Raw genomic sequence first — 21,758 nt, 5'->3', positions numbered from 1 at the left:
TTCTCCATTGAGAAAATGTTTCCTAAATCAAATTCTGTGTTTGTCAGTGGTTCTCAAATTCTTTCATGTCAAGGACTCACACAATTATCTGTATTTGGCCACGGGCCCCCATCTGAAAATATGTTGTTCCAGGGACCCGCCAGAAGCAAATATTTGAGTTAAAAACGTTCACTGTGAAAGAATATATATTCAAAGTTTGCACACATTTTCAAGATTTTTCAAAAATAGCAGATCTACAAGCTCGTAGTGCGGCATTCGGTGCGCGCTATGAGCTTGTAGATCTAAAGTTGAAAATAATGGTTAAAGTTGTTAAAAGCTATAAGGTGACAAGGATGCATCACAATTCTTTCAGAAATTGTCAAAGACTGGCTTGTGAAGCCACTGAGAGACCAGCACGTGAAGCCAAAGAACAAGGCCACCTTCAAGGCGGAGCTGTACAAGGAAACTCCCAACTATAAGTGGTATAAGAACGACGACGAGCTCGCTCCCTCCGACAAGGTGGAGATGCAGAAGGACGGGAAGAACCTGAGTCTGACCATCAACAACTGCCAGCCCGACGACGTGGCGGAATACACCGTGGTGGTAGAAGATACCAGATACGCTGCCAAGCTCACACTGGGAGGTTCGTCTCTTAGTCACACGCATAGATAGGCCCGATCACAATGATTTGAGATCATCTCAGTTATTTAGCATAATCGTTAGAATCGTTTCTATTCATCTGTATTTTATTTTTAATTTTTTTCAATGTTTTTGTTTTTATTGAGGTTCTGATAGTTCACATGTTGTTCAGTGATAGTATTCAATTTGTGTAGAACCACCCATTTTTAACATGACAAACACAAAAGAAATAGCAAGTACCGCAATAACAGACATTACATTAGACTCCATTGATCTGTATGAAGTCTTATAAAAAATAGCTAATCTACAACGTTTCAGTACGTATTTACATGGCCTATTTGTGTCATAGTACAATTTTGGTTATTGATACCGGTCATTGTCAGCCATTTCTTTGTACATTGAAGTTATTTATCATATCTGCCCTGTGCAACTTATCTTTAATCACAATCATTGTATGCCAATTAAACTAAATGAAAAGCCCAACACGCGCAGGCATGGGTTTGTGCGGTCCATGTACAGTACGTGTGTGTTGATGTAACCGTCCTCCTTCTACAGAGCGTGAGGCTGAGGTCCTGAAGCCCCTCAAAAGTGTGGAGGTGGTTGAGAAGGACGAGGCCAACTTTGACACAGAGATCTCCGAGGCTGACGTGACTGGAGAGTGGAAGCTCAGGGGCCAGGTCCTCGCCAGAACACCTGTAAGACTTGATGAAATGGTTTATGCACACAAATATACTTGTTGTTGCTTTTTATTTACATGTACACTATTTATCTGTTCTCATAATCTTTGACATATTGAACAGTGTTTTGAGGTTCATCGTTTTAACCTCCATGGGGTTTCCGTTTCAGACCTGTGAAATCAAGGCAGAGGGCAAGAAACGCTTCCTGACCCTGAAGAACGTGCAGCTGGACCAGGCTGGAGAAGTGTCCTATCAGGCTCTGAATGCCGTGACCAGTGCCATGCTCAACGTCAAAGGTACACACACGTGTCCGTCCGTCCGTCCGTCTGTCTGTCCTCCTCCTGAACACTTTACAGCATGGTCATAGTCAGTGGTGGAAAGTACGTTTACTTAAGTACAAGTTGAGGTGCTTTTTTTATTGTGCTTTTTACTCCACTGCAATTCATTTAAAATAAACTTTAGTATCTGCTTGTTACTTCCGGACAAATCCGAGTACTTCTTCCACCGCTGACGATAGTAAGGTGAGAGCGCTTGTCTTTGTCTTGTCTAACTGTGACACTGTGACAACTGTTCACACCTCCCAGAAATCCCAATGGCCTTCACAGAGCCTCTGAAGGATGTGTCTGTGCCTGAAAAGAAACAGGCTAAATTTGAGTGCACCATCACTAAGGATGTGTCAAAAGTGATGTGGTGGAGGGGGACCGAAGTGGTCACCCCGGGCCCTAAATATGAAATAATCGTTGATGGAAAGAAACACATGCTGGTTATAAATACCTGTGAGTTTGACGACGAGGCACAGTACACTGTGGAAGTGTTGGGACACACGTCCGCCGCTCAGCTGACGGTGGAGGGTAAGTATTGGAACTTTCCCGGAGGTTCCCGCTGTCTTACTTGCTTTTGCCACTGTTTCCCGCTGGATGTGCATTGTGCAGGCACGTAAGCAAGCAGCCAACAGCAAAAAAACAAACATTGTTGTCCGTTTTTTAATTGATGTATTGCAGGTATGAGGCTCAAATTTGTCCAGTCAATTCAGGACCAAACCGTAAAAGAACGTGACACAGCCCGCTTTGAGCTGGAGCTGAGTCATGAAAACGTACCAGTGGTCTGGTATCGTAATGAAGTCAAGCTCCACGTGAGCAGAACGCTGCTCACATATGTGGACGGAAAGAAACACTCCCTCGAAATGAGGGAGTTGACTATAGATGATACCTGCCAGATCAAGGCAGAGGCCAAAGGAATTTACTCCATGGCGAAACTGACGGTCCTAGGTAACGTGATTCACTCCATTACTGCCATCTTGTGTCTTCTCCATCCCATGTCTGTCTATCTGTCTGTCTTCCTTCCTTCCTTCCTTCCTTCCTTCCTTCCTTCCTTCCTTCCTTCCTTCCTTCCTTCCTTCCTTCTTTCCTTTCATTCTTTAACTGTGTGACTTCCATTCTCTGCTTCCAGAGGGAAATGCAGTGTTTGTGGTGAAGATGCAGGACTTCACGGCCACGGAGAAGGACGAGGTAACGCTGGAGTGCGAGCTCAGTAAGGACGTGCCCGTCGTGTGGTACTTCGGCGAGAAGGAGATCACCGCCTCCAAGACGGTGGTCATGAAGTCCGAGGGCACACGCCGATCTCTGGTCCTGAAGAAAGTGGAGAACAAGGACAAAGGAAAATACGTATGTGACTGCGGGACGGACAAGACCACGGCGAGCATCAAGATTGAAGGTAAAAAGTCCGGTGTGAGACGGCCATGGAAGTTGTTAAACCTTTCTCTGGAGCTTCAAACCATGAAATAGTTTGAAATGCTTTTATATGTTTTTTATACTACTTTTATGTTTTCATTTGTCAACGTCAGCTCGTGACATCAAGGTGGTTCGTCCGATGTACGGTGTGGAGGTGTTTGTCGGCGAGACGGCTCGCTTAACGGTGGAGATCTCTGAGGACGATGTCCATGGAACGTGGAAACTGAACGGAGAAGTCCTGACTCCCTCTTCTGTGAGCACTATTCTTTTCTTCAATTCTACTTTTCGTTATTTGCTTGGTGGGGAGAGACATGCAGCAAAGGTCGCCATGAACAGGACTCGAAGACGCGACACGCTGTTAGGCCAGAGCCTATTATGTGGCATGCGCCTGGACCACTAGGCCAGCGGGCGCCCCAGACCAACATTGCTATTATTAACGTGCTCTACCAAACAGATCTGACTAAATAACACTGTATAATAACTGTAATCACTGGTGTCTGTGTGCCATTGACAGGAGGTTGAGATAGTGGAGGAGGGAGGCAAACACACGCTGACCCTGTACAACTGCAAGCTGGCCCAGACGGGCGAGGTGACCTACAGTGCCGCCAACGCCAAGTGTGCTGCCAACCTGAAAGTGAAAGGTGAGACGAGCCCTATTTACACTTATCACACAGTATTTTTATGCTGTGGTATTGCTAGTTTTACTTACTTAAAAACTCGGAGCACTTATTCCACCACTGGTTTTACCTGAACAACCTATTACAATTCACTGCTCAACACGGGTTCTCGAGTCTAAACGCTGTCCTTCTTCTTCGACACCACGACAGACGTTCCGCTCAAGTTCCTCACGCCACTGAGCGACGTGCAAGTGTACGAGAAGGACGAGACCAGGTTTGAGGTGGAGGTGAACAGACCTCCGAAGAGCTTCCGCTGGCTCAAGGGTTCTCAGAACCTGGAGAGCGACGACAAGTACGAGCTGCTGCAGGAGGGCATGATCTACACCCTGGTTATCAAGGCGGCCGCGTTTGAGGATGAAGGCAAATACACGTTTGAGGCAGAGGAACAGAGGACGTCCGGCAAGGTGGTCATCCAAGGTAACGCCGACGTTTCAAATTAATTGATGTCTGCTTTACTTTGTATGCTGAGATATTGTCACATGCAGCCAACACTGACGGTGGGGTCACAAATGTATTTTGGGTCATCAAAAACGTTTACACACCTGAATAGAATTCAACAGAATGAGTGAAACACAATGTAAAAATTATTAGTTTATTACAAATACATTTTAACCATAATTGTTACAAAACCCTAGCCATAGGCTTAATGCATTACATGCGGACAAATGCACACCGAACGTGCACGTTTATGTGCATAAAATTACCGGGGTTAGGTTGGGGTGGCAAGTCAATGGCAGCGTCATTTTGTGGTCGGGAGCTGAAAAGTTTGGGAACCCATGATCTAGTCTAGACTCTAGAGAAAAATATTGACACCATTGGAGGACTCTAGACTCTAGAGTACTCCAATGGTGACAATATTTTTCCCCGTGGCAGGTATCCGCTTGGAGTTCGTCAGGGCAATCAAAGACGTCACGGTTAAGGAGCGCGAGACGGCGGAGTTCAGCGTTGAGCTGTCTCACGATAAAGTCCCCGTGGTGTGGTACAAGAACGACGTGCGCCTGCATCCCAGCAAGGTTGTCCACATGTTGGACCAAGAGAAGGTCCACACTTTGGCCTTTAAGGAGGTGACCATCGATGACACCTCCATGATCAAAGTGGAGGCCATGGGGAAGGCTGTGACAGCCATGCTCAATGTCGTCGGTGAGTAAACCAGATGAAAGATTAATCATCATCTAAAACACTGTTTCCCAAACAGGGTTGCACATGTGTCCCTTTATTTATTTTTTGTTTCCTACATTTTGTTTTTAATTATTATTATTTCAAAACATTCCTAAAACTGTTCATTAATTTAAAACACATTTTTAATTTCAAGAAATAAGAAATTTAATAAATTAGAAAACAAATGTTTAAGAAGTATTGAAAATAACCGATTTGCAAGCTGACAATGCAGCACGAAGCCGCGTTGTCAGCTCGTAGATCTGCTATTTTTACTAGTTTGGGGCAAACGTCTAATAACATTTTCGGATGTTGAGCTAAATAATTTGGGGAACCACTAATCTAAAAATGTCACGAGCGCGACAACCTTTGCTAACGACGCTAATGGTTCCTCGCAGAGGGAGATCTGTACTTCACGTCCAAGCTGCAGAACTACACGGCGGTGGAGAAGGACGAGGTCTCTCTGATCTGCGAGCTGAGCAAGTCCTCGGGAGACGTGAAATGGTCCAAGGACGGAAAGGAGATCATTCCCTCCAAGAACGTCGCCGTCAAAACCGACGGCAAGAAGCGCATCCTGAACATCAAGACGGCAGACAAGTCCAACATCGGATCTTACACCTGCGACTGTGGTTCGGACAAAACCACGGCCGACCTGACCATTGAAGGTGAACCTTTAATTTGTTTGCTCTGATTTTGCCCTTTTGTGAGTCACTCTGGATTAGAGCGTCCGCCAAAAGCCAACGCTGTAAGATTGTAAATTGTAATCTTTACCCCATGAGGCTAACGACCAGACGTGTTGCGTTTTTGTTTTGTGTCCGCAGAACGTGACATTAAGGTTGTGCGTCCGCTGTATAGCGTGGAAGTGACAGAGACAGAGACAGCCAAGTTTGAGACGGAGATCTCTGAGGCAGATGTGCATGGCCACTGGGCGCTGAAGGGAGAAGCTATCCACCAGTCTAACGTGAGTTGAACCACCTAACAATCGGGTTAAAATGTTTAAACCGTTCCACATTTGGCCGAGAACCACCGCATTATCCTTGAATGTGAAAGCCTTTTAGAAAACAACCAAACTGACGTGTCGCGGTGTCTCTTCTTTCCAGGACGTGGAGATCAAAGAAGAAGGAAAGAAACACATGTTGATTCTGTATAACTGTAGCAAGGACATGGCAGGACCCGTCGACTTCAGGGCGGCTAACGCCAAATCTAACGCCCAGCTCAGAGTGAAAGGTCAGTCATTTATATTTTACTATTTACTACACTAGTATCTTTGAAATATTATATTGAAATATTTTTGCATTTAATATTTTTTGCTGAGCAGCAACCTAGATTATGCTTTGACTGATTTGATTTGCCGTATTGGTTGATTTGCACATTTTGATTCAACAAAAAGCGCTTCTGTCGTGCAGAGATATAACACGATACTCACCGGCGTGCAACTAGAACAACAGCACAGTGCGTGTGTCTCTTAAAAGCTGTTGAGCCAATCGGCTCGCAGGGTTTATTTTAGAAGGCCTTATCTATAGTAGCTGGAGACAACAGAGTCCCATCATGTCTCTTCCTCTGTGAGGCAGCCTTCCTCAGGCCGTACTAGGAATGTTAACAGTATAGAAGAACCAACAGGCAGGATGTTTTACTGAGAGTTTACTGAACAAACAAACTGACCATGTGGACCTCTGCAGCACGCTCCATCACGATGGTGCGGCCCCTGAAGGACGTGACGGTGACGGCCGGAGAGACGGCCACCTTCGAGTGTGAGCTGTCTTACGAAGGCATTGTGGTGGAATGGTTCCTGGGAGGACAGAAGATGGCGGAAAGTGACAGAGTGAGTTGGAGCGCTGCTCAACACTATGCTTAACACCACACGGCAACGCTGTAGAAAACCATACCCATCAATGCAATACTATGCGTACAACACAGCCAGTGGTGGAAAAAGTACTCAATTTGTTTTTTTTTAAGTAAAAGTATCTATACTGTAATGTAGAACTACGTTACAAGTAAAAGTCCGGAATTCAACACGTACTTGAGTAAAAGTGCAACGGTATTGGCATCAAATTGTACTTAAAGTATGAAAAGTAAAAGTACTCATTATGCAGAATGTCCCGTTTCAAGTTTTCAAAATGAATAAAAAAATCTTTTGAAAATAGCCGATCTACAAGCTCACACGATTGTGAGTAAATGTACTTATTTACATTACAGTACGGTAATCCGCACATATTATGTGACATCAAAGATGAAAGAAAAGTTTGCGCTCTTTTTGCATAAGCCAAACAAAAGACAAAAGGAATGCTCGCACACCGACAAAACAAAGTGAATGTCCACTGAGGTTTAACACATGGAAAACGTGGTAATCCCACAGACCCATGGTACTACTAGAATTACTACAGCTGACAATACGCTCTTTTATATTCAACCGTATGCATTGATGATATGCCCAATAGGTCATGTTGATTGTAAGGATTTATTTGAATTGATAATGTGTGATGAATTGGTCAGAGCAGCAGCAGCACATTGCACATATAAGGCTCTGGTCACAGCGGCAGCCTGTCTGTCTATCTGTCTCAGATAACAGCAGGTTATTTTTAACAGCGGCTAAAACTCAACTGCTGCGGTTGAGTGACGAGGGCTGTTTTCTGCTCACAACAGCACCACCTGCTGCTGGGAGAGCAAAAATAGAATTCAGCGTCAGGTGGTCAACGATTGGGTTTTCAGACACAGCCAGGAGGACCAAAAAAACGACATGACATTGATGAGTGTAAATTCTTTACCATAGGAAAATGCATGTTAGACAGGCACTGGCACCAACGCCAACGTGGACTATACTCAAAACAAGCCAAAGCTTGTTTCCATTGTGGTCCACCTTGTGACATAACATAACAATAACACATACAGACTGTAGTACAAACAACCATGAAACACGTAAAAAAGAATCCTTATATATAATAGTTAAGACTGGGAGCAATACATATAGGACAAGAGGACAGAGGTACCCTAAGAGAAGAATCCAGAGCGGTGTGGTGGAGTGTGTTGTTTTCAATCAGACCAGTGACGGAGTGTGTTCTCCTGCAGGTGGTGACCAGGGCCGATGGCAAAATCCACTCCCTGACAGTCAGGGATGTGAAGCAGTCGGAGGCTGGAGAGGTCAAACTCACAGCCAAGGACTTTGTAACCGAGGCGCAGCTGATCGTCAGAGGTAAGACAATGCATCAAAACACATAGTTTTCATACGGTCTAGGGGTTGCAACAGATTAATAAACCATACCTAATTTGGGCATGCTCTGACTAATGACGGTTTATGTGTGTGTGTGTGTTGCTGAACAGATCCTGCGGTGGAGTTCACCAAGGGTCTGGAGGACCAGACGGTTGAAGAGGAGGCCACGGCTACTCTGGAGTGTGAAGTGTCCCGAGAGAACGCGGAGGTCAGTTCTTGAGAAATTCCGTGCATGAGCTCATCAAGAGTCAATAGTCCTTCAAACGTTCCCTGTGGCGGTACAGTAGAGTAGTGAGTACATTAAACGTGGATTCTACGATATGTCCTGCACAGGTCAAATGGCTCAAAGAAGGAGCGGAGATCCGTAAGACCAAGAAGTACGACGTGCAGGTGGACGGCCGCAAGAGACGACTCCTCATCTTGGAGTGTCAGCCCGACGACGCCAAGATGTACACCTGCGACGCCAAGGACTTCAAGACCTCCTGCTTCGTGGAAGTCACACGTGCGTTCGTTTTTTATTTGATGTTTGTTTCGCCCAGGCAGCTCTAAAGATTGTAATGATGCATGTGTGCTCGTGTTGTATCAAACTGTAAGGTTTAATGGTGTTGGTCTGTGCCCACAGCTCCGTTCGTGGAGTTCAGTAAACCTCTCCACGACGTGGAGGTGGCAGAGAAGGAATCCGCCAGGTTTGAATGTGAAGTGTCACGTGAGTCTGCTAAGGTAAGATCTGAGTGCACACCATGGAAGAATCCCAGCACGATCAAATATACATGACCGAAATCCCAGTATATCTTATTTAAAGATGTAGGGAATAACAATAAATGACATTCTAACTCTGCATATAACTAAGAATAAATAATATAATACTTTGGTGATAACTAACGATAATTCTTCCCTTATTGTCCAGGTGCGTTGGTTCAGGGATGGAGCCGAGATCAGGAAGGGTAAGAAGTATGAGATCATCGCCACGGGAGTCCAGAGGGTCCTCATCGTCCACAAGTCTGTGTTTGACGATGAGGCCGAGTACGAATGTGACGCCAGGACCAACAAGTCTTCTGGAATGCTCACTGTCGTTGGTAAGACTTTTGCTCTCTCTCTCGCTCACTCTTTACGCGTAGGGCTGTCAGGATCGTGATATTTTATTTAATTGTCATGCAAATAGATTTTTATTAATGATTTAGAACAAAAAATGGCACACACGTTTTGTGACAATTTCAAGTACAATTTATAAATTACACTCTTAATTCAGAGTGATTTACAGTACACAAGAACAACACAAGGTAATACATCAAATACACGGAAATGGTCATCAAGGATTATAAGCAAGCTAAGAGCCCAACACCCGTCTCACAGTAGAATATCTGTACAATTAAACTGAGTATACACTTTGTACAAAAAAAGACAAAACCGATGAAAGTTTCCACTGACATTGACAGCACGTTAAACAGTTCCTCACGACCCTCCCGTGTTCTCTTTCTCTCCCCCCTCCCCAAACCGCACAGAGGAAGCCGCGAGCTTCACCAAGAACCTGTTCAACGTTGAGGGAACGGAGACGGACAGCGTGAAGATGATCTGCGAGGTGTCGAAGGAAGGAGCGGAGGTGCGCTGGTACAAAGGAGACCAGGAGCTGCCCGAGGGAGGACGGTATGAGCAGGTGGTGGACGGCAGGAAGAGGATCCTCATCATCCAGGACCTGAAGATGGAGGACGCCGGGGAGTACAACTGCAGACTGAGCGACAGCATCAAGACATCAGCCACGCTCAAACTCAACGGTAACAAAACAACATCAAAATAGTAAAAAAAGGCAAAGAAGTTTAGGGATAAGGGGTTTAGCGGTGACGAAAATGGAGCCCTTAGTCTTTTACTAAAGGTTTTTAACATCATGAAGAGTGCCCTTGGAGTCATTTATGTAAACTAACAGCACCTTTTTAACAACTATCGACGAGTCTTGAATGCCGTAGCCCGCCTTCTTTTTCTAAGATATTTTTTGGGGCTTTTTTGCCTTTATTGATAGATTTACAGTAGGTAGACAGGAAACGGGGAAAAAGACACAGTAAAGTTAGTCGGGATCGGGACTCGAAACCCGCTACACACTGAATTACCAGCCAAGGTGCCTGGACCGCTAAGCCGGCCCAGGCCGCAGCCCCCCTTCTTAAAGCGTACCATCATCACTCGGTGCTTGAAGATTAGTTTTATTAAATAAAATGAAACACGTAGCGCCTTTCCTCCCAACAAACTGACACGTGTTCTCCTTCTCCTGTACCGCTTTATTGCAGAGCTCGCCGCAGAGTTCATCTCCAGGCCTCAGAGCCAGGAGGTGGTGGAGGGAGAGAAGGCCGAGTTCGTGTGCTCCGTGTCCAAAGAGACGTACGAAGTCAAGTGGTTCAGAGGCAAGCAGGAGCTCCAGTCGGGAGAAAAGTACGACGTTGTCAGTGACGGGAAGAGGAGAGCTCTCGTTGTGAAGGCGTGCGAGGTGAAGGACGAGGGGGCGTTCATTGCCATGATCGGCGCTGTCAAAGCTTCGGCCGACCTGGTCGTGATCGGTGAGTCATTATTCTGCTTTCTGTCGTCACCACCTCCTCTCATCTGTTACGCTGCTTTTAGAGCCGCATAATCTTTTGTCTTTTGTTTTGTCCGACTCTTTGTCAACAACGCGTGCCCGTGTTCTCTCTGCTCCGCAGAGAAACTGAGAATCGTCACCCCCATCCGAAACGTGGAGGTGAAGGAGGGCGGCGAGATCATATTCAACTGCGAGGTGAACTCGGGCGACGCCAAGGCCAAGTGGCTGAAGAACGACGAGACGCTGTTCGAGAGCGGCAAGTACATCATGCTACAGAGAGACAACGTCTTCTCGCTGAGAATCAAAGAAGCCGGCAACGCCGACGTGGCCAGCTACACCATCACCCTGACCAACAACAGAGGAGAGAATGCCAACAGCTCCGCTGCCGCTAAAGTAGCGAGTAAGTGAATTTACCCTGAAAACAGTATCAGTCGTACTCATTAAACGCCTTAAGACGAGCCTACTCGTCATGAGGACCTCGTGTAATTAATTTATAGGACGAGTACCCGTCCATCAAATAAAAAAAACCTGCTTCCTGTGTTGTCCTGTGAACCTCTTAGCGGAGAAGCTGAAGTTCCTGGACCCCATCGAGGACATCGAGACCCAGGAGAAGAAGACCATCAGCTTTGTGTGCAAGGTCAGCCGTGCGGATATCACCGTGGCGTGGACGAAAGCCGGAGAGGAGGTGACCCTCAGCAAGCGCATGGTGTACAGGGTGGACGGACTCAAACACACGCTGATCATCAAGGACTGCGTCATGAGCGACGAGGGCGAGTACACGGCCTCCATCGGAGACGACAAGTGCTCCGCCGAGCTGATCATCAGCGAGGCGCCCTCCGACTTCTCAGCGCAGCTCAGAGACCAGACCATCATCGAGTTCGAGGACGCAGAGTTCACCTGCACGGTGACCAAGGAGAAGGCTACGGTGAAATGGTACAGAGAGGGACGGGAGATCAGAGAAGGAGCCAGGTAAGGAGCACGAGTTAGCCCTCTGTAAACTAGTAAACTAGCCCTGAGTTGTTGGACAATCGTATTTACAAGCTCACAATTTCTTTTTGCAGGTTCCACATGGAAAAAGAAGGCAATACGTGCAGACTGATCATCAGGAATTGCAGACCGGATGACGAGTGTGAATACTCCTGTGGCATCGAAGACAGAAGGACCCGGGCAAGGCTCTTTGTTGAAGGCAAGTCGTTCATTTCCCTATGGTGCTCCGTTTCCGTTTGAGGTTTTGTGATTTCTGCGTGAAGTGCTCACGTTCTGTGTCTCTCCACATGCAGAGACCCCGGTGGAGATCGTCAGACCTCCCCAGGACGTGTTCGAGCCTCCGGGCTCGGACATCGTGTTCGAGGTGGAGCTCAACAAGGACCGCGTGGACGTGAAGTGGATGAGAAACAACATGATCATTGTCCAGGGAGACAAATACCAGATGATAAGCGAGAGCAAAGTCCACCGTCTGCAGGTGTGCGAGATCAGACCTCGCGACCAGGGAGAGTACAGGATCGTGGCCAAGGACAAGGACGCCAAGGCCAAGCTGGAACTGGCAGGTATGTGAAGATGTTTTTAACCCAGGTTTACAATAATGGTTAAAGTGGTTAAAAGATGTGTTCCAGGTCTTAATGATGCAACAAGATCACATCGGGTGGGTTTGGGGGGCGGTGGCTCGGAACGGGAACCGCCAAGTATTAAACCTCTTCCCGTGTGTTTTCATAGCTGTCCCGAAGATCAAGACCACGGATCAGAACCTGGTGACGGACGCCGGAAAGCCCTTCGTCATGGCGGTGCCCTACGACGCCTACCCCCGCGCCGACGCGGAGTGGTTCTACGAGGGAACCAGCCTGCCGGTCCAGAACATCGACACCACCACCGACAAGACCGAGTACCGTCTGAAGTGCCCCGCCAAGGAGCACCAGGGACGCTACAGGGTCGTCATCAAGAACAAACACGGACAAGGAGAGGCCGTCATTAATCTGGACGTCATCGGTGAGGCCACGCTTAAATGGATCGCCTATCGATAATAGCTCTAATGCAAAGGCTCAACTTACTGTATGTCATGTACAGTAGATATAATTGTATGTATAACACTATAGCATAGTGTAAACGCATAGTCTCATTATATAGATATTCCACTGTTATGTTCTTAGCTTACGTATGATTCTTGATGACTATTTCTATTACTGGCTGTCCCGTCTCCCTGGGTCGCGAGGTTGCAGAGCTGAACGGATGTTTATTTTATTTTTTTGTTTTACAGACGTCCCCGGTCCCGTGAAGAACCTGCGAGTGGTGGACACGACAGACGGCGAGATCAGCCTGGCGTGGGACGAGCCCGAGAGCGACGGCGGCAGCAAGATCGTGGCCTACGTGGTGGAGAGACGCGACATCAAGCGCAAGACCTGGACGCTGGCCACGGACCGCGCCGACACGCCCGAGTACTGCGTCAGCGGCCTCAACCGAGAGCACAAGTACCTGTTCAGGGTCTGCGCTCGCAACAGGGTGGGCTGCGGAGCCATCGTCACTACAGACCAAGCCGTGCAGGCCAAGAATAAGTTCGGTAAGCAAAGGAACTCGACTCGCATTTATTTACCGCCGTCTCCTAAATATGATGTATATAGTGGAGGAAGAAGTACTCAAATCTACATATAATACTGTGATGTAAAAGTCCACAAATCCCATATATGACATAAGAATTTGCCAGCAGATGTCACTGTTGAGGGATTATTGCCTGTTTTCCTTGAACTCAAAAGGCTTCAGAAAATCCACTGAATGTTCAACGTTCAGGTTGTGTGGGTGTAATTGAGGTCATAAAACCTAAAAGAAAAACGAAAAACAAATGAAAATTAATGTCATGAAACCTTTAAGAATTCACCACACCCAAGAGTTTGATTCAAACCACAGCCAACAATGTGACGTGACGTAACGTAACGTGATGATGCGTTTCCTGTCTCGCAGACGTGCCCGACGCGCCCGAGAACGTCAAGGTGAGCGTGGTGAGCCGCCTCGGTGCCACCCTCGTCTGGGAACCGCCCAAGTCTGACGGCGGCTCCGAGATCACGGCCTACGTCATCGAGCTGCGCGACCGGACGTCGGTGAAATGGGAGGCGGCCATGGTGTGCGGCGCCAAGGAGCTGACGGCGGCGCTGAACGATGTGGTGGAGAACAAGGAGTACATCTTCAGGGTCCGCGCGGAAAACAAGGCCGGCATCGGCAGGCCCAGCCTGGCCACCGACCCCGTCAAGATCATGGACCCCATCGGTGAGAGGACAAAAACACACAGCACACGCAGAACATTTTTATTAACGCCTGACGACAGCAACTAAATTAACAACTATATCTACTATATTACAACTATATTATATCATTGGTTCCCAAACAGTGGGTCAGGATCCATGTGTGGGTCGCGGACACAATTTTACGGGTCTCTTTATTTTTTTGGTGTCCTACATTTTGTTTTTAATTATCATTTCAAGACATACAAAAATAAAAGAAGCAAAATCTTCTATTAATTGAAAACAAATTGAATGATTTTTTGTGTGTGTGTAGATCGACCCAGCCCTCCTCAGAACTTCAACTTCACCGATCAGACGACGCAGGCGGTCACTCTGACCTGGGAGACCCCGGTCAGTAACGGAGGCAGCATGATCACCGGCTACATTATCGAGAAGTGTGACCATGGCATCTACAAGTGGATCAGATGCAACCCCAAACTCTGCCAGGACCTCACCTACAGGGTACGCACGCACGCACGCACGCACGCACGCACGCACGCACGCAAAGCAGTATTCTGCATTGTGAATGAGAAGCAACTTTATTGTCACATCGCGTGTTTACAGGTTTAAAAACATCACGCTCGTGTGAAGTGAGGGACTCTTCAGCATCACACAGCTTCAGACATCACATTTCGTGCTCAGCCAATCAGCTGAGCACATTCCGTGCTCATACACATAAAGCTGTGCATAGGAGGGGCTAGCGCCCTCCCTCAAAAAGTCGGTGCATTGAATTGCATTAAGAATTCTGTGCATCGCGTGCCGACATTTGACTGAACTGCGTTGTATGTTTTCAGGTGACCGGACTGAAGGCCGGTCAGAAATTATTCTACAGAGTGTGTGCCGAGAACGCTGCCGGAGTGTCAGACCCAGCGGAACAGCTAGGACCCCTGACGGCCGATGACCCTCACGGTAAAATCTATAACCGATCATTTTTCTCACATCAATTATTGAGTTTTCATAACAATAACCACAAAAAAACAAGATTTCTTTAGCAAAAATAATAAAACTAATCTCCGTCTCCGTCCTCAGCTGGCCCAAGCATGGACCTAAGTGCGTTCAGGAACGGCCTGGAGGTTATCGTGCCCCACCCTCTGACCATCCGCGTGCCCCTCAGCGGGTACCCCACGCCCAACGCCAAGTGGACCTTCGGAGACAAGGAGCTGAGCGCCGACGACGAGCGCGTGTCCATGGTGACCAAGCCCACCTACACGGAGCTGACCATCACCCCCAGCGTGCGGCCGGACAAGGGCACGTACACGCTGACCCTGGAGAACGACGTGAACTTCGTGTCCGGAGAGATCGACGTCAATGTCATCGGTAAGGAGTCTAGGACGCCGTCTCCTGTTCGATGTCTCGTCTGTCTCCCATTCGATGTCTGAGACTCCTATTCGCTGCCCCCAGTCTTCATAGTTAAATGTCTTGAGTCTTCTATTTCAGCAGGCAGGTTGTATTTACAAAATGTCAATTAGTTCACTACTCACTGACTCAGCGCTTCATCCAGTAGGTCAGTGTTCTGGCTTGTGATGATAACCAGAAATACAGTCAGTAAATATAATTGACTTGATAACTTGAATTATAAAGGGTATGCGCGTGACATCATCATCATACCCGGAAGTTATGCAGGAACGCCTTCTGAGTGGCAAAAAATCTACTTTCTGGCCAAAGTACAGGTCAAAGTACATTCTCCATCCGTCTCTGATCAGCCAAAGTACAGCCAAAGTACAGGTCAAAGTACATTCTCCAGTCTCTGATCAGCAACATGAACAACATTCTCTGTCATTTTATTTTACCGACAGCTGCGCCAAGTTCTCCCAAGGACTTCAAGATCGCAGAGGTGACCAGACACCACGTCCATCTGATGTGGGAGGCTCCGGAACACGACGGAGGAAGTCCAGTCACTCACTACCAGATAGAGAAGAAGGAGGTGTCCCGCAAGACCTGGGTCAAGGTGGGCAGCTTGTAGATCTGAGATTGTTTTGAATGTTTTTCAGAAAACCTACCGTAGGTCAGGATTTCGGCCTCAGTCCAAAATGGGTGAAGTACATTTTGACGCCAATATTTATTTTCATCCAAGTAAAATCTCGACTACAGGATATTTACTCAAAGAGTGTTTCTACATTGTGGTATTGCCTCTTATAACTTTACTGATGCTGATGTAATGTTTGTGACGGTCCAGGTCGCCACCGGCGTTCAGGACCTGGAGCACACAGTGACGGACGTGATGGAAGGTAAAGAGTATCTGTTCAGCGTGGCTGCCTGCAACAAGTGCGGTCCCGGAGAACCGGCCTATCACACCGACGCCGTCAACGTCTCCTCTCCCGCCAGTGAGTGTCCATTCATATTATTGATTGATTGTGAGCTTGTAGATCTCGTATGACAACACATCGTGAGCTTGTAGATCTCGTATGACAAAGTACACACTGGGCTTACAGTGGTTAATGGAGCCACAAACCACAGTGACATGCTGGGTGTCAAGAAGATAAAGAAAACTTCCATTGTCCGTTAAATTTAACATCAAATGGAAATTTGCCTTTTGGCACACTGGCAGTCAGTATGCAACAATACAAAAAACATCATTACATACAATACACAGATACATTAAGATACTATATGAAATGCATTCCCATAATGCAGCAACAGTGATCATGGGCTGTAGGGATTAGAGGTGGTAGAGCTATTTAAAATGTCCAATGTGGTTGGCACAATCAAAGTCTGACTGGTTGTGTGTGTGTCTCTCCCACCAGCCGTTCCGGACCCACCAGAGAGCTTCAAGTGGAGAGACAAGACTGCCACGGGCATCTTCCTGTCCTGGGACCCTCCCCGCTATGACGGGGGGTCTTACATCAAGGGCTACATCGTGGAGAGGTGCCAACGAGGGACTGACAAGTGGGAGCCGTGCGGAGAGCCCCAGCCCGAACTCAAGTAAGACGTTAACACCGTCCAGATTTTGACAAAACTGGCAGGTTGTAGGTGACGGGACTGACCCAGGGTCAGTGGTGTATAGTCTTAACGGGGTGGTGTTATTGCATTGGCAGGTTGCAGGTGACAGGACTGACTGAGGGCCAGTGGTACGCGTACCACGTGAAGGCCTACAACGGCCTTGGATCAGGCAGGCCATGCAAGGCCACGGATGAGATCCAAGCCGTTGATGCTAAAGGTAAACTGGCATTTTCGTCTGTATTTACTTTTGTCTTCCACTCAAGAGATAATAAAAAAAAGCTATTATATGATTATATTGAAAGTGAAATGTATCGGATTCATTCAAAATGAATAGATGAATAGAACATGACATTCCCACGTTCTCCGCCCCCCCCACCAGAACCTCCCGAGATCCAGTTGGACGTGAAGCTGCTGGCCGGTCTGACGGCACGCGCCGGGACCAAGATCGAGCTCCCGGCCGAGGTGAAGGGCAAGCCGGACCCCGTGGTGAAGTGGACCAAGGCCGACCTGGTGCTGAAGGCGGACGATCGCATCGCCATCGACACGCAGCCGGGCACCTCCAAGCTGTCCATCGCCAACACCACGCGAGGCGACAGCGCCACCTACATCATTGAGGCCTCCAACTCGTGCGGAAGAGCCACCGCTACCATCGACGTCAACATCCTCGGTAACACTGTGGTTTTCATATTGTCGATACGTACAAGAGCATAACATGTGTACCAGTGTATATATACCGGTATATCGCCTACATTTTGTGTAATAATTATATGCATTTACAGTATATACACTACATCTATCATTTAATTTAAATTGAATCAATAAGAATTGATAGAAAAATAACCAAAAAATTAATAATAATCTGTAATTTGTCATCGCATTTTGAATCGTATCGTTAGTTGTCGTTACGTGCCTAATTATAATTATAATAACCCCGTCCTCTTTGCAGACAAGCCCGGCCCTCCCGCCGCATTCGACATTTCCGAAATCACCAACGAGAGCTGCATGTTGGCCTGGAACCCGCCGCGGGACGATGGCGGCTCGCCCATCGCCAACTACATCGTGGAGCGGCGCCAGACGGACAAGGAGGAGTGGGTGAAGCTGTCGGCCACGGTGAAGCACACCACCTTCAACGCTGTCAAGCTGACACCCCTCATGGAGTACGTGTTCCGTGTCAGCGCTGAAAACCAGTACGGCATCGGAGAGCCCGCCGAGCACGTGCCCATCATCGCCAAGTTCTCCTTCGGTGAGCAGTGGTTTCCAGCCAAACAAACAAACAAACAAAAAAAAGACACTCTTCAATAAGTCTATGGATTCAACAGGAAAGTCCTGGTAGGGTACGCGTGTCTTTTTATCTAACCGCGTGTACGTGTGACATGTTTTCAGATTCGCCCGGCGCTCCGATCAGGGTGACTCCCTCCGACATCGCCAAGGATGCCGTGACATTGAGCTGGATCGAGCCCGACGAGGACGGAGGAAGTCCCATCACCGGATACTGGGTGGAGAAGTTTGACCCAGAGGCTGACAAATGGATCAGATGCAACAAGCTACCCATCAAGGACACCACCTTCAGGTGAAAAGAGCGCTCACTATCAGAATATAGAGATATTTAACACTTACTTTAACACATAAAATGAAACCCCCCTCACTGCACCTCTTAATACAAATCATAATGGTGTTTTCCTTGCCCCAGGTCATTCATTCAGACTAAGCTAATGTTGTGTTTTTTTTTGTTTTTGTTTTTTTCAGGGTGAAAGGTCTCCCCACGAAGCAGAAGATCCGCTTCCGTGTTCTGGCCGAGAATCTGGCCGGTCCCGGAAAGCCCAGCGTCGAGACAGATCCCATCCTGATCAAAGATCCTATTGGTAAGGATGTCACACATCAATTCTCACGTTTTTTTTGCTCCCATCCGATTCAGATCATTTGAAAATGACCTGACCCTTCTTCACATTATAGCCTTAACGGTCAGATAATTAAATCCTGGGCGTCGTCTTTGCTTTTCGCAGATCCTCCGTGGGCTCCCGGTAAACCCGTGGTCAAGGAAACCGCCAAGACCTCCATCGGACTGCAGTGGAACCGGCCCGAGCACGACGGTGGCGCCAAGATCGAGGGCTACATCATCGAGTTCCAGAAGACGGGCAACGAGGAGTGGATCCGCCTCCCGGAGGACGTGCCTTACACAGAGCACGTCCTCAAGGGTCTGGTCGAGAAGCAGGAGTACTCCTTCAGGGTGAGGGCCTTCAACAAGGCCGGGGAGAGCGAGCCCAGCGACCCCTGCGACCCCGTCATCTGTCAGGAGAAACTCTGTGAGTCCAGCAACTGTAGACCTGCCGTCACGATCATGACACTTTTACTCGAGGATTAAATGTCATGCAAATCATTGTGATGATAGTTTATGTCGGTGACTCACGATAACGTGGTTAAATACTTCAGTTTAGTTTGCATAGATAAACGCAGAAGCTTGAAGTGAAGCTGAGGATTGTTATGCCTAACCTTTTTGAAGATTAACTTAGTTACAGACAAAACAAAACAAAACAAAACAAACAAATAATAATCAGAACTTAGTTTGACAAAATGAAAACAATAATTAAAATAATCAGCAGATTTTAGCTTTTAAAAAAAAAAAGAAAGATGAATGATTTCATTGGGGTTTTTTGGCACCGGAACATACACGAAATGAAACATTATTTCATACTGTCAGAGTACTTCTTCCACCCGCTGATCTCCACCCCCCGCCCCCTCCCTGTGCTCCACAGCACCGCCAGACGCCCCGCTGTTCCTGCACGTGAACAACGTGACCAAGACGAGCGCCGACCTGTCCTGGCAGGCTCCGCAGTACGACGGAGGCTCCCCCATCACCAACTACGTGGTGGAGAAGAGGGACGTGAAGCGCAAGACCTGGACGGCCGTGGACACCACGGTCAAGGAGCTCAAGTACACGGTGGAGCCGCTCAACGAGGGCACTCTCTACCTGTTCAGGGTGGCCGCCGAAAACAAGGCCGGCCAGGGAGACTACATCGAGCTGGAGGACTCTGTCCTGGCTAAGGATACCTTCAGTAAGTATAGCGACTTTGATTCATGTGTTAAATTTGTATGTATTTGTATGTTTGGTAGTTTATCTGAAACCTTTGGTTGTCGTCCATTAATATTGAATCATTCGCTGTGCAGCGACTCCCGGACCACCCATCAACCTTATCGCGGCCGAGGTCACCAAGAAATATGTGGACCTCAAGTGGGAACCCCCCAAGAGCATCGGTGGACGACCTGTCCTTAAGTAAGGCAACATGAAAAGACACTTCACAATCATAGTAAAAAAGAAATCAATAACAAAATCGTAATACATCATGAAATTGGAGAGCAGGTTTAAGAGTCGCCTTGGTGTTTTGCAGGTACGTGATAGAGAAGAAGGAGAAGACTTCGACGCGCTGGCTGAAGGTGTGTAAGACTCCGGACAAGAACACCACGTTCAGAGTGACTGAGGTGGAGGAGGGCTCCGAAGTGCAGTTCCAGGTGCGAGCGGAGAACGAGGCTGGAGCGGGCGAGCCCAGCGAACCCACCGAGATCTTCACCATCGAGGACGGAAAAGGTGAGGCCCACCGCTTCACTCAGCTAATGAGATCAACTTCAATTCAAGCGCTGCAATCAATGAGATCACTTCTTATAATACGTATCGAACGACAGGAGCAATATGAACAAACCTATGCAATAAGCAGTGTTGATTTCGACAGCACACTATCATTTACTTTTTGTCATAGTCTTTTGAGTGAATTTGAGTAAATTTGTCATATTTTAGTAATCTGAAATGTTTTAGTGTTAGTCTAATTTTAGTCAACTAAACCAAATCTACAGTTGGTTTTGTCGACTAAGGTATTTTGTATGTATTTACACTTCATTCCTCTCCTCTCCCAGGCGTTCCTTCTCCGCCCATGGACTTGGCGATCCCGGACTCGAGTCGGGAGCACATCACGGTGAGCTGGAAGGTCCCGGAGAAGGACGGGGGCAGCCCCATCACCGGCTACTACGTGGAGGTGGCTGAGGCGCGGCCCGAGCTCAAGTGGCAGCGCGTCACGCCGCGCCCCCTCAAGGACCGCACGCTCCGCATCGGAGATCCGCAGATCAAGGACGAGAAGAACTACTTCCTCAGGGTGATCGCCATCAACGCCGTGGGCAACAGCGAACCCTCGGCCATGTCCGACAAGGTCTCCACCAAGGATCCCGACTGTACGTGCAACAAACGCACACACACACACGCACGCGCACTCACACTCACACACATGCGTGCGCACACCCACGCACACACTTTGACAATAATAATAATAATGATTTAAAAGTACTCAAACTTTCTTCATTCCTGCCATGAACTCCTCGCCCCCCACCCCCCTCTCTCTCTTCTTCCCTTTCTTTGTTTTCTTGGGAAAAAAATTACGGGAACTATATGCACACAAAATTTCACCCACTATTTCACTCGTAGAAACGTGACAATATAAAATAACGTCGATTCCGATTGTCCTGTCTGAACAGGCGCGCCCACCATGAAGTGGGAGGCCGACGACATGATCGTGGTGGAAGGCGAGAAGCTGGTGTTCGACATCCCGTACCACGCCATCCCGACGCCCGCCATGGTGTGGCACAAGGGCGAGACGGAGCTGGAGGACGACGACCGGCACGGCATGGACGTCACGCACAACCGCGCCCAGATGGAGCTGCTCAAGTGCGTGCACCCCGACGCCGGCGAATACAAGATGACCCTGACCAACCCGCTGGGTTCAGTCACCGGAACCATCAACGTCAAAGTCATCGGTACGGAACACATGAATGAATGAATGAATGAATTATTTTATTTAAGTGTCATGCGACCTCATGGCCCATCTATCCCTCATGGGATTATATGACACCTTTTCAAAGTTTTCATACAGTTACAATTATTCAG

At 47.7% G+C, this 21,758-nt stretch overlaps 1 protein-coding gene across 6 annotated transcripts in view; it reads left to right on the top strand.

The window, feature by feature from the left end:
• The window catches only part of ttn.1 (titin, tandem duplicate 1), a 158,574-nt gene that overhangs the window by 57,235 nt on the left and 79,581 nt on the right, over positions 1–21,758 (top strand). For 5 of the 6 annotated variants that reach the window (XM_079518092.1, XM_079518094.1, XM_079518091.1 and 2 more), the window contains 43 exons: positions 353–622; positions 1,174–1,313; positions 1,465–1,591; positions 2,745–3,008; positions 3,139–3,278; positions 3,540–3,666; positions 3,853–4,119; positions 4,576–4,842; positions 5,256–5,522; positions 5,679–5,818; positions 5,958–6,084; positions 6,537–6,679; positions 7,924–8,047; positions 8,176–8,273; positions 8,399–8,567; positions 8,688–8,785; positions 8,973–9,141; positions 9,568–9,837; positions 10,342–10,608; positions 10,747–11,025; positions 11,186–11,594; positions 11,687–11,811; positions 11,906–12,172; positions 12,339–12,608; positions 12,877–13,176; positions 13,575–13,877; positions 14,166–14,353; positions 14,686–14,800; positions 14,921–15,208; positions 15,688–15,839; positions 16,068–16,215; positions 16,636–16,813; positions 16,927–17,048; positions 17,211–17,498; positions 17,778–18,074; positions 18,215–18,401; positions 18,578–18,693; positions 18,835–19,134; positions 19,585–19,884; positions 19,997–20,102; positions 20,218–20,414; positions 20,738–21,049; positions 21,350–21,628. In XM_079518092.1, the coding sequence (XP_079374218.1) occupies positions 353–622; positions 1,174–1,313; positions 1,465–1,591; positions 2,745–3,008; positions 3,139–3,278; positions 3,540–3,666; positions 3,853–4,119; positions 4,576–4,842; positions 5,256–5,522; positions 5,679–5,818; positions 5,958–6,084; positions 6,537–6,679; positions 7,924–8,047; positions 8,176–8,273; positions 8,399–8,567; positions 8,688–8,785; positions 8,973–9,141; positions 9,568–9,837; positions 10,342–10,608; positions 10,747–11,025; positions 11,186–11,594; positions 11,687–11,811; positions 11,906–12,172; positions 12,339–12,608; positions 12,877–13,176; positions 13,575–13,877; positions 14,166–14,353; positions 14,686–14,800; positions 14,921–15,208; positions 15,688–15,839; positions 16,068–16,215; positions 16,636–16,813; positions 16,927–17,048; positions 17,211–17,498; positions 17,778–18,074; positions 18,215–18,401; positions 18,578–18,693; positions 18,835–19,134; positions 19,585–19,884; positions 19,997–20,102; positions 20,218–20,414; positions 20,738–21,049; positions 21,350–21,628 (9,000 nt within the window). The remainder of the gene's footprint in view (positions 1–352; positions 623–1,173; positions 1,314–1,464; positions 1,592–2,744; positions 3,009–3,138; positions 3,279–3,539; positions 3,667–3,852; positions 4,120–4,575; positions 4,843–5,255; positions 5,523–5,678; positions 5,819–5,957; positions 6,085–6,536; positions 6,680–7,923; positions 8,048–8,175; positions 8,274–8,398; positions 8,568–8,687; positions 8,786–8,972; positions 9,142–9,567; positions 9,838–10,341; positions 10,609–10,746; positions 11,026–11,185; positions 11,595–11,686; positions 11,812–11,905; positions 12,173–12,338; positions 12,609–12,876; positions 13,177–13,574; positions 13,878–14,165; positions 14,354–14,685; positions 14,801–14,920; positions 15,209–15,687; positions 15,840–16,067; positions 16,216–16,635; positions 16,814–16,926; positions 17,049–17,210; positions 17,499–17,777; positions 18,075–18,214; positions 18,402–18,577; positions 18,694–18,834; positions 19,135–19,584; positions 19,885–19,996; positions 20,103–20,217; positions 20,415–20,737; positions 21,050–21,349; positions 21,629–21,758) is intronic. The other variant, XM_079518095.1, reaches the window with a different exon arrangement.

This window comes from Electrona antarctica, assembly GCF_951216825.1.
Source record: "Electrona antarctica genome assembly, chromosome: 13".
Classification (NCBI taxonomy): domain Eukaryota; kingdom Metazoa; phylum Chordata; class Actinopteri; order Myctophiformes; family Myctophidae; genus Electrona; species Electrona antarctica.
The sequence above is the reverse complement of the archived record's forward strand: the minus strand, read 5'-3'. Positions and strand labels throughout refer to the sequence as shown.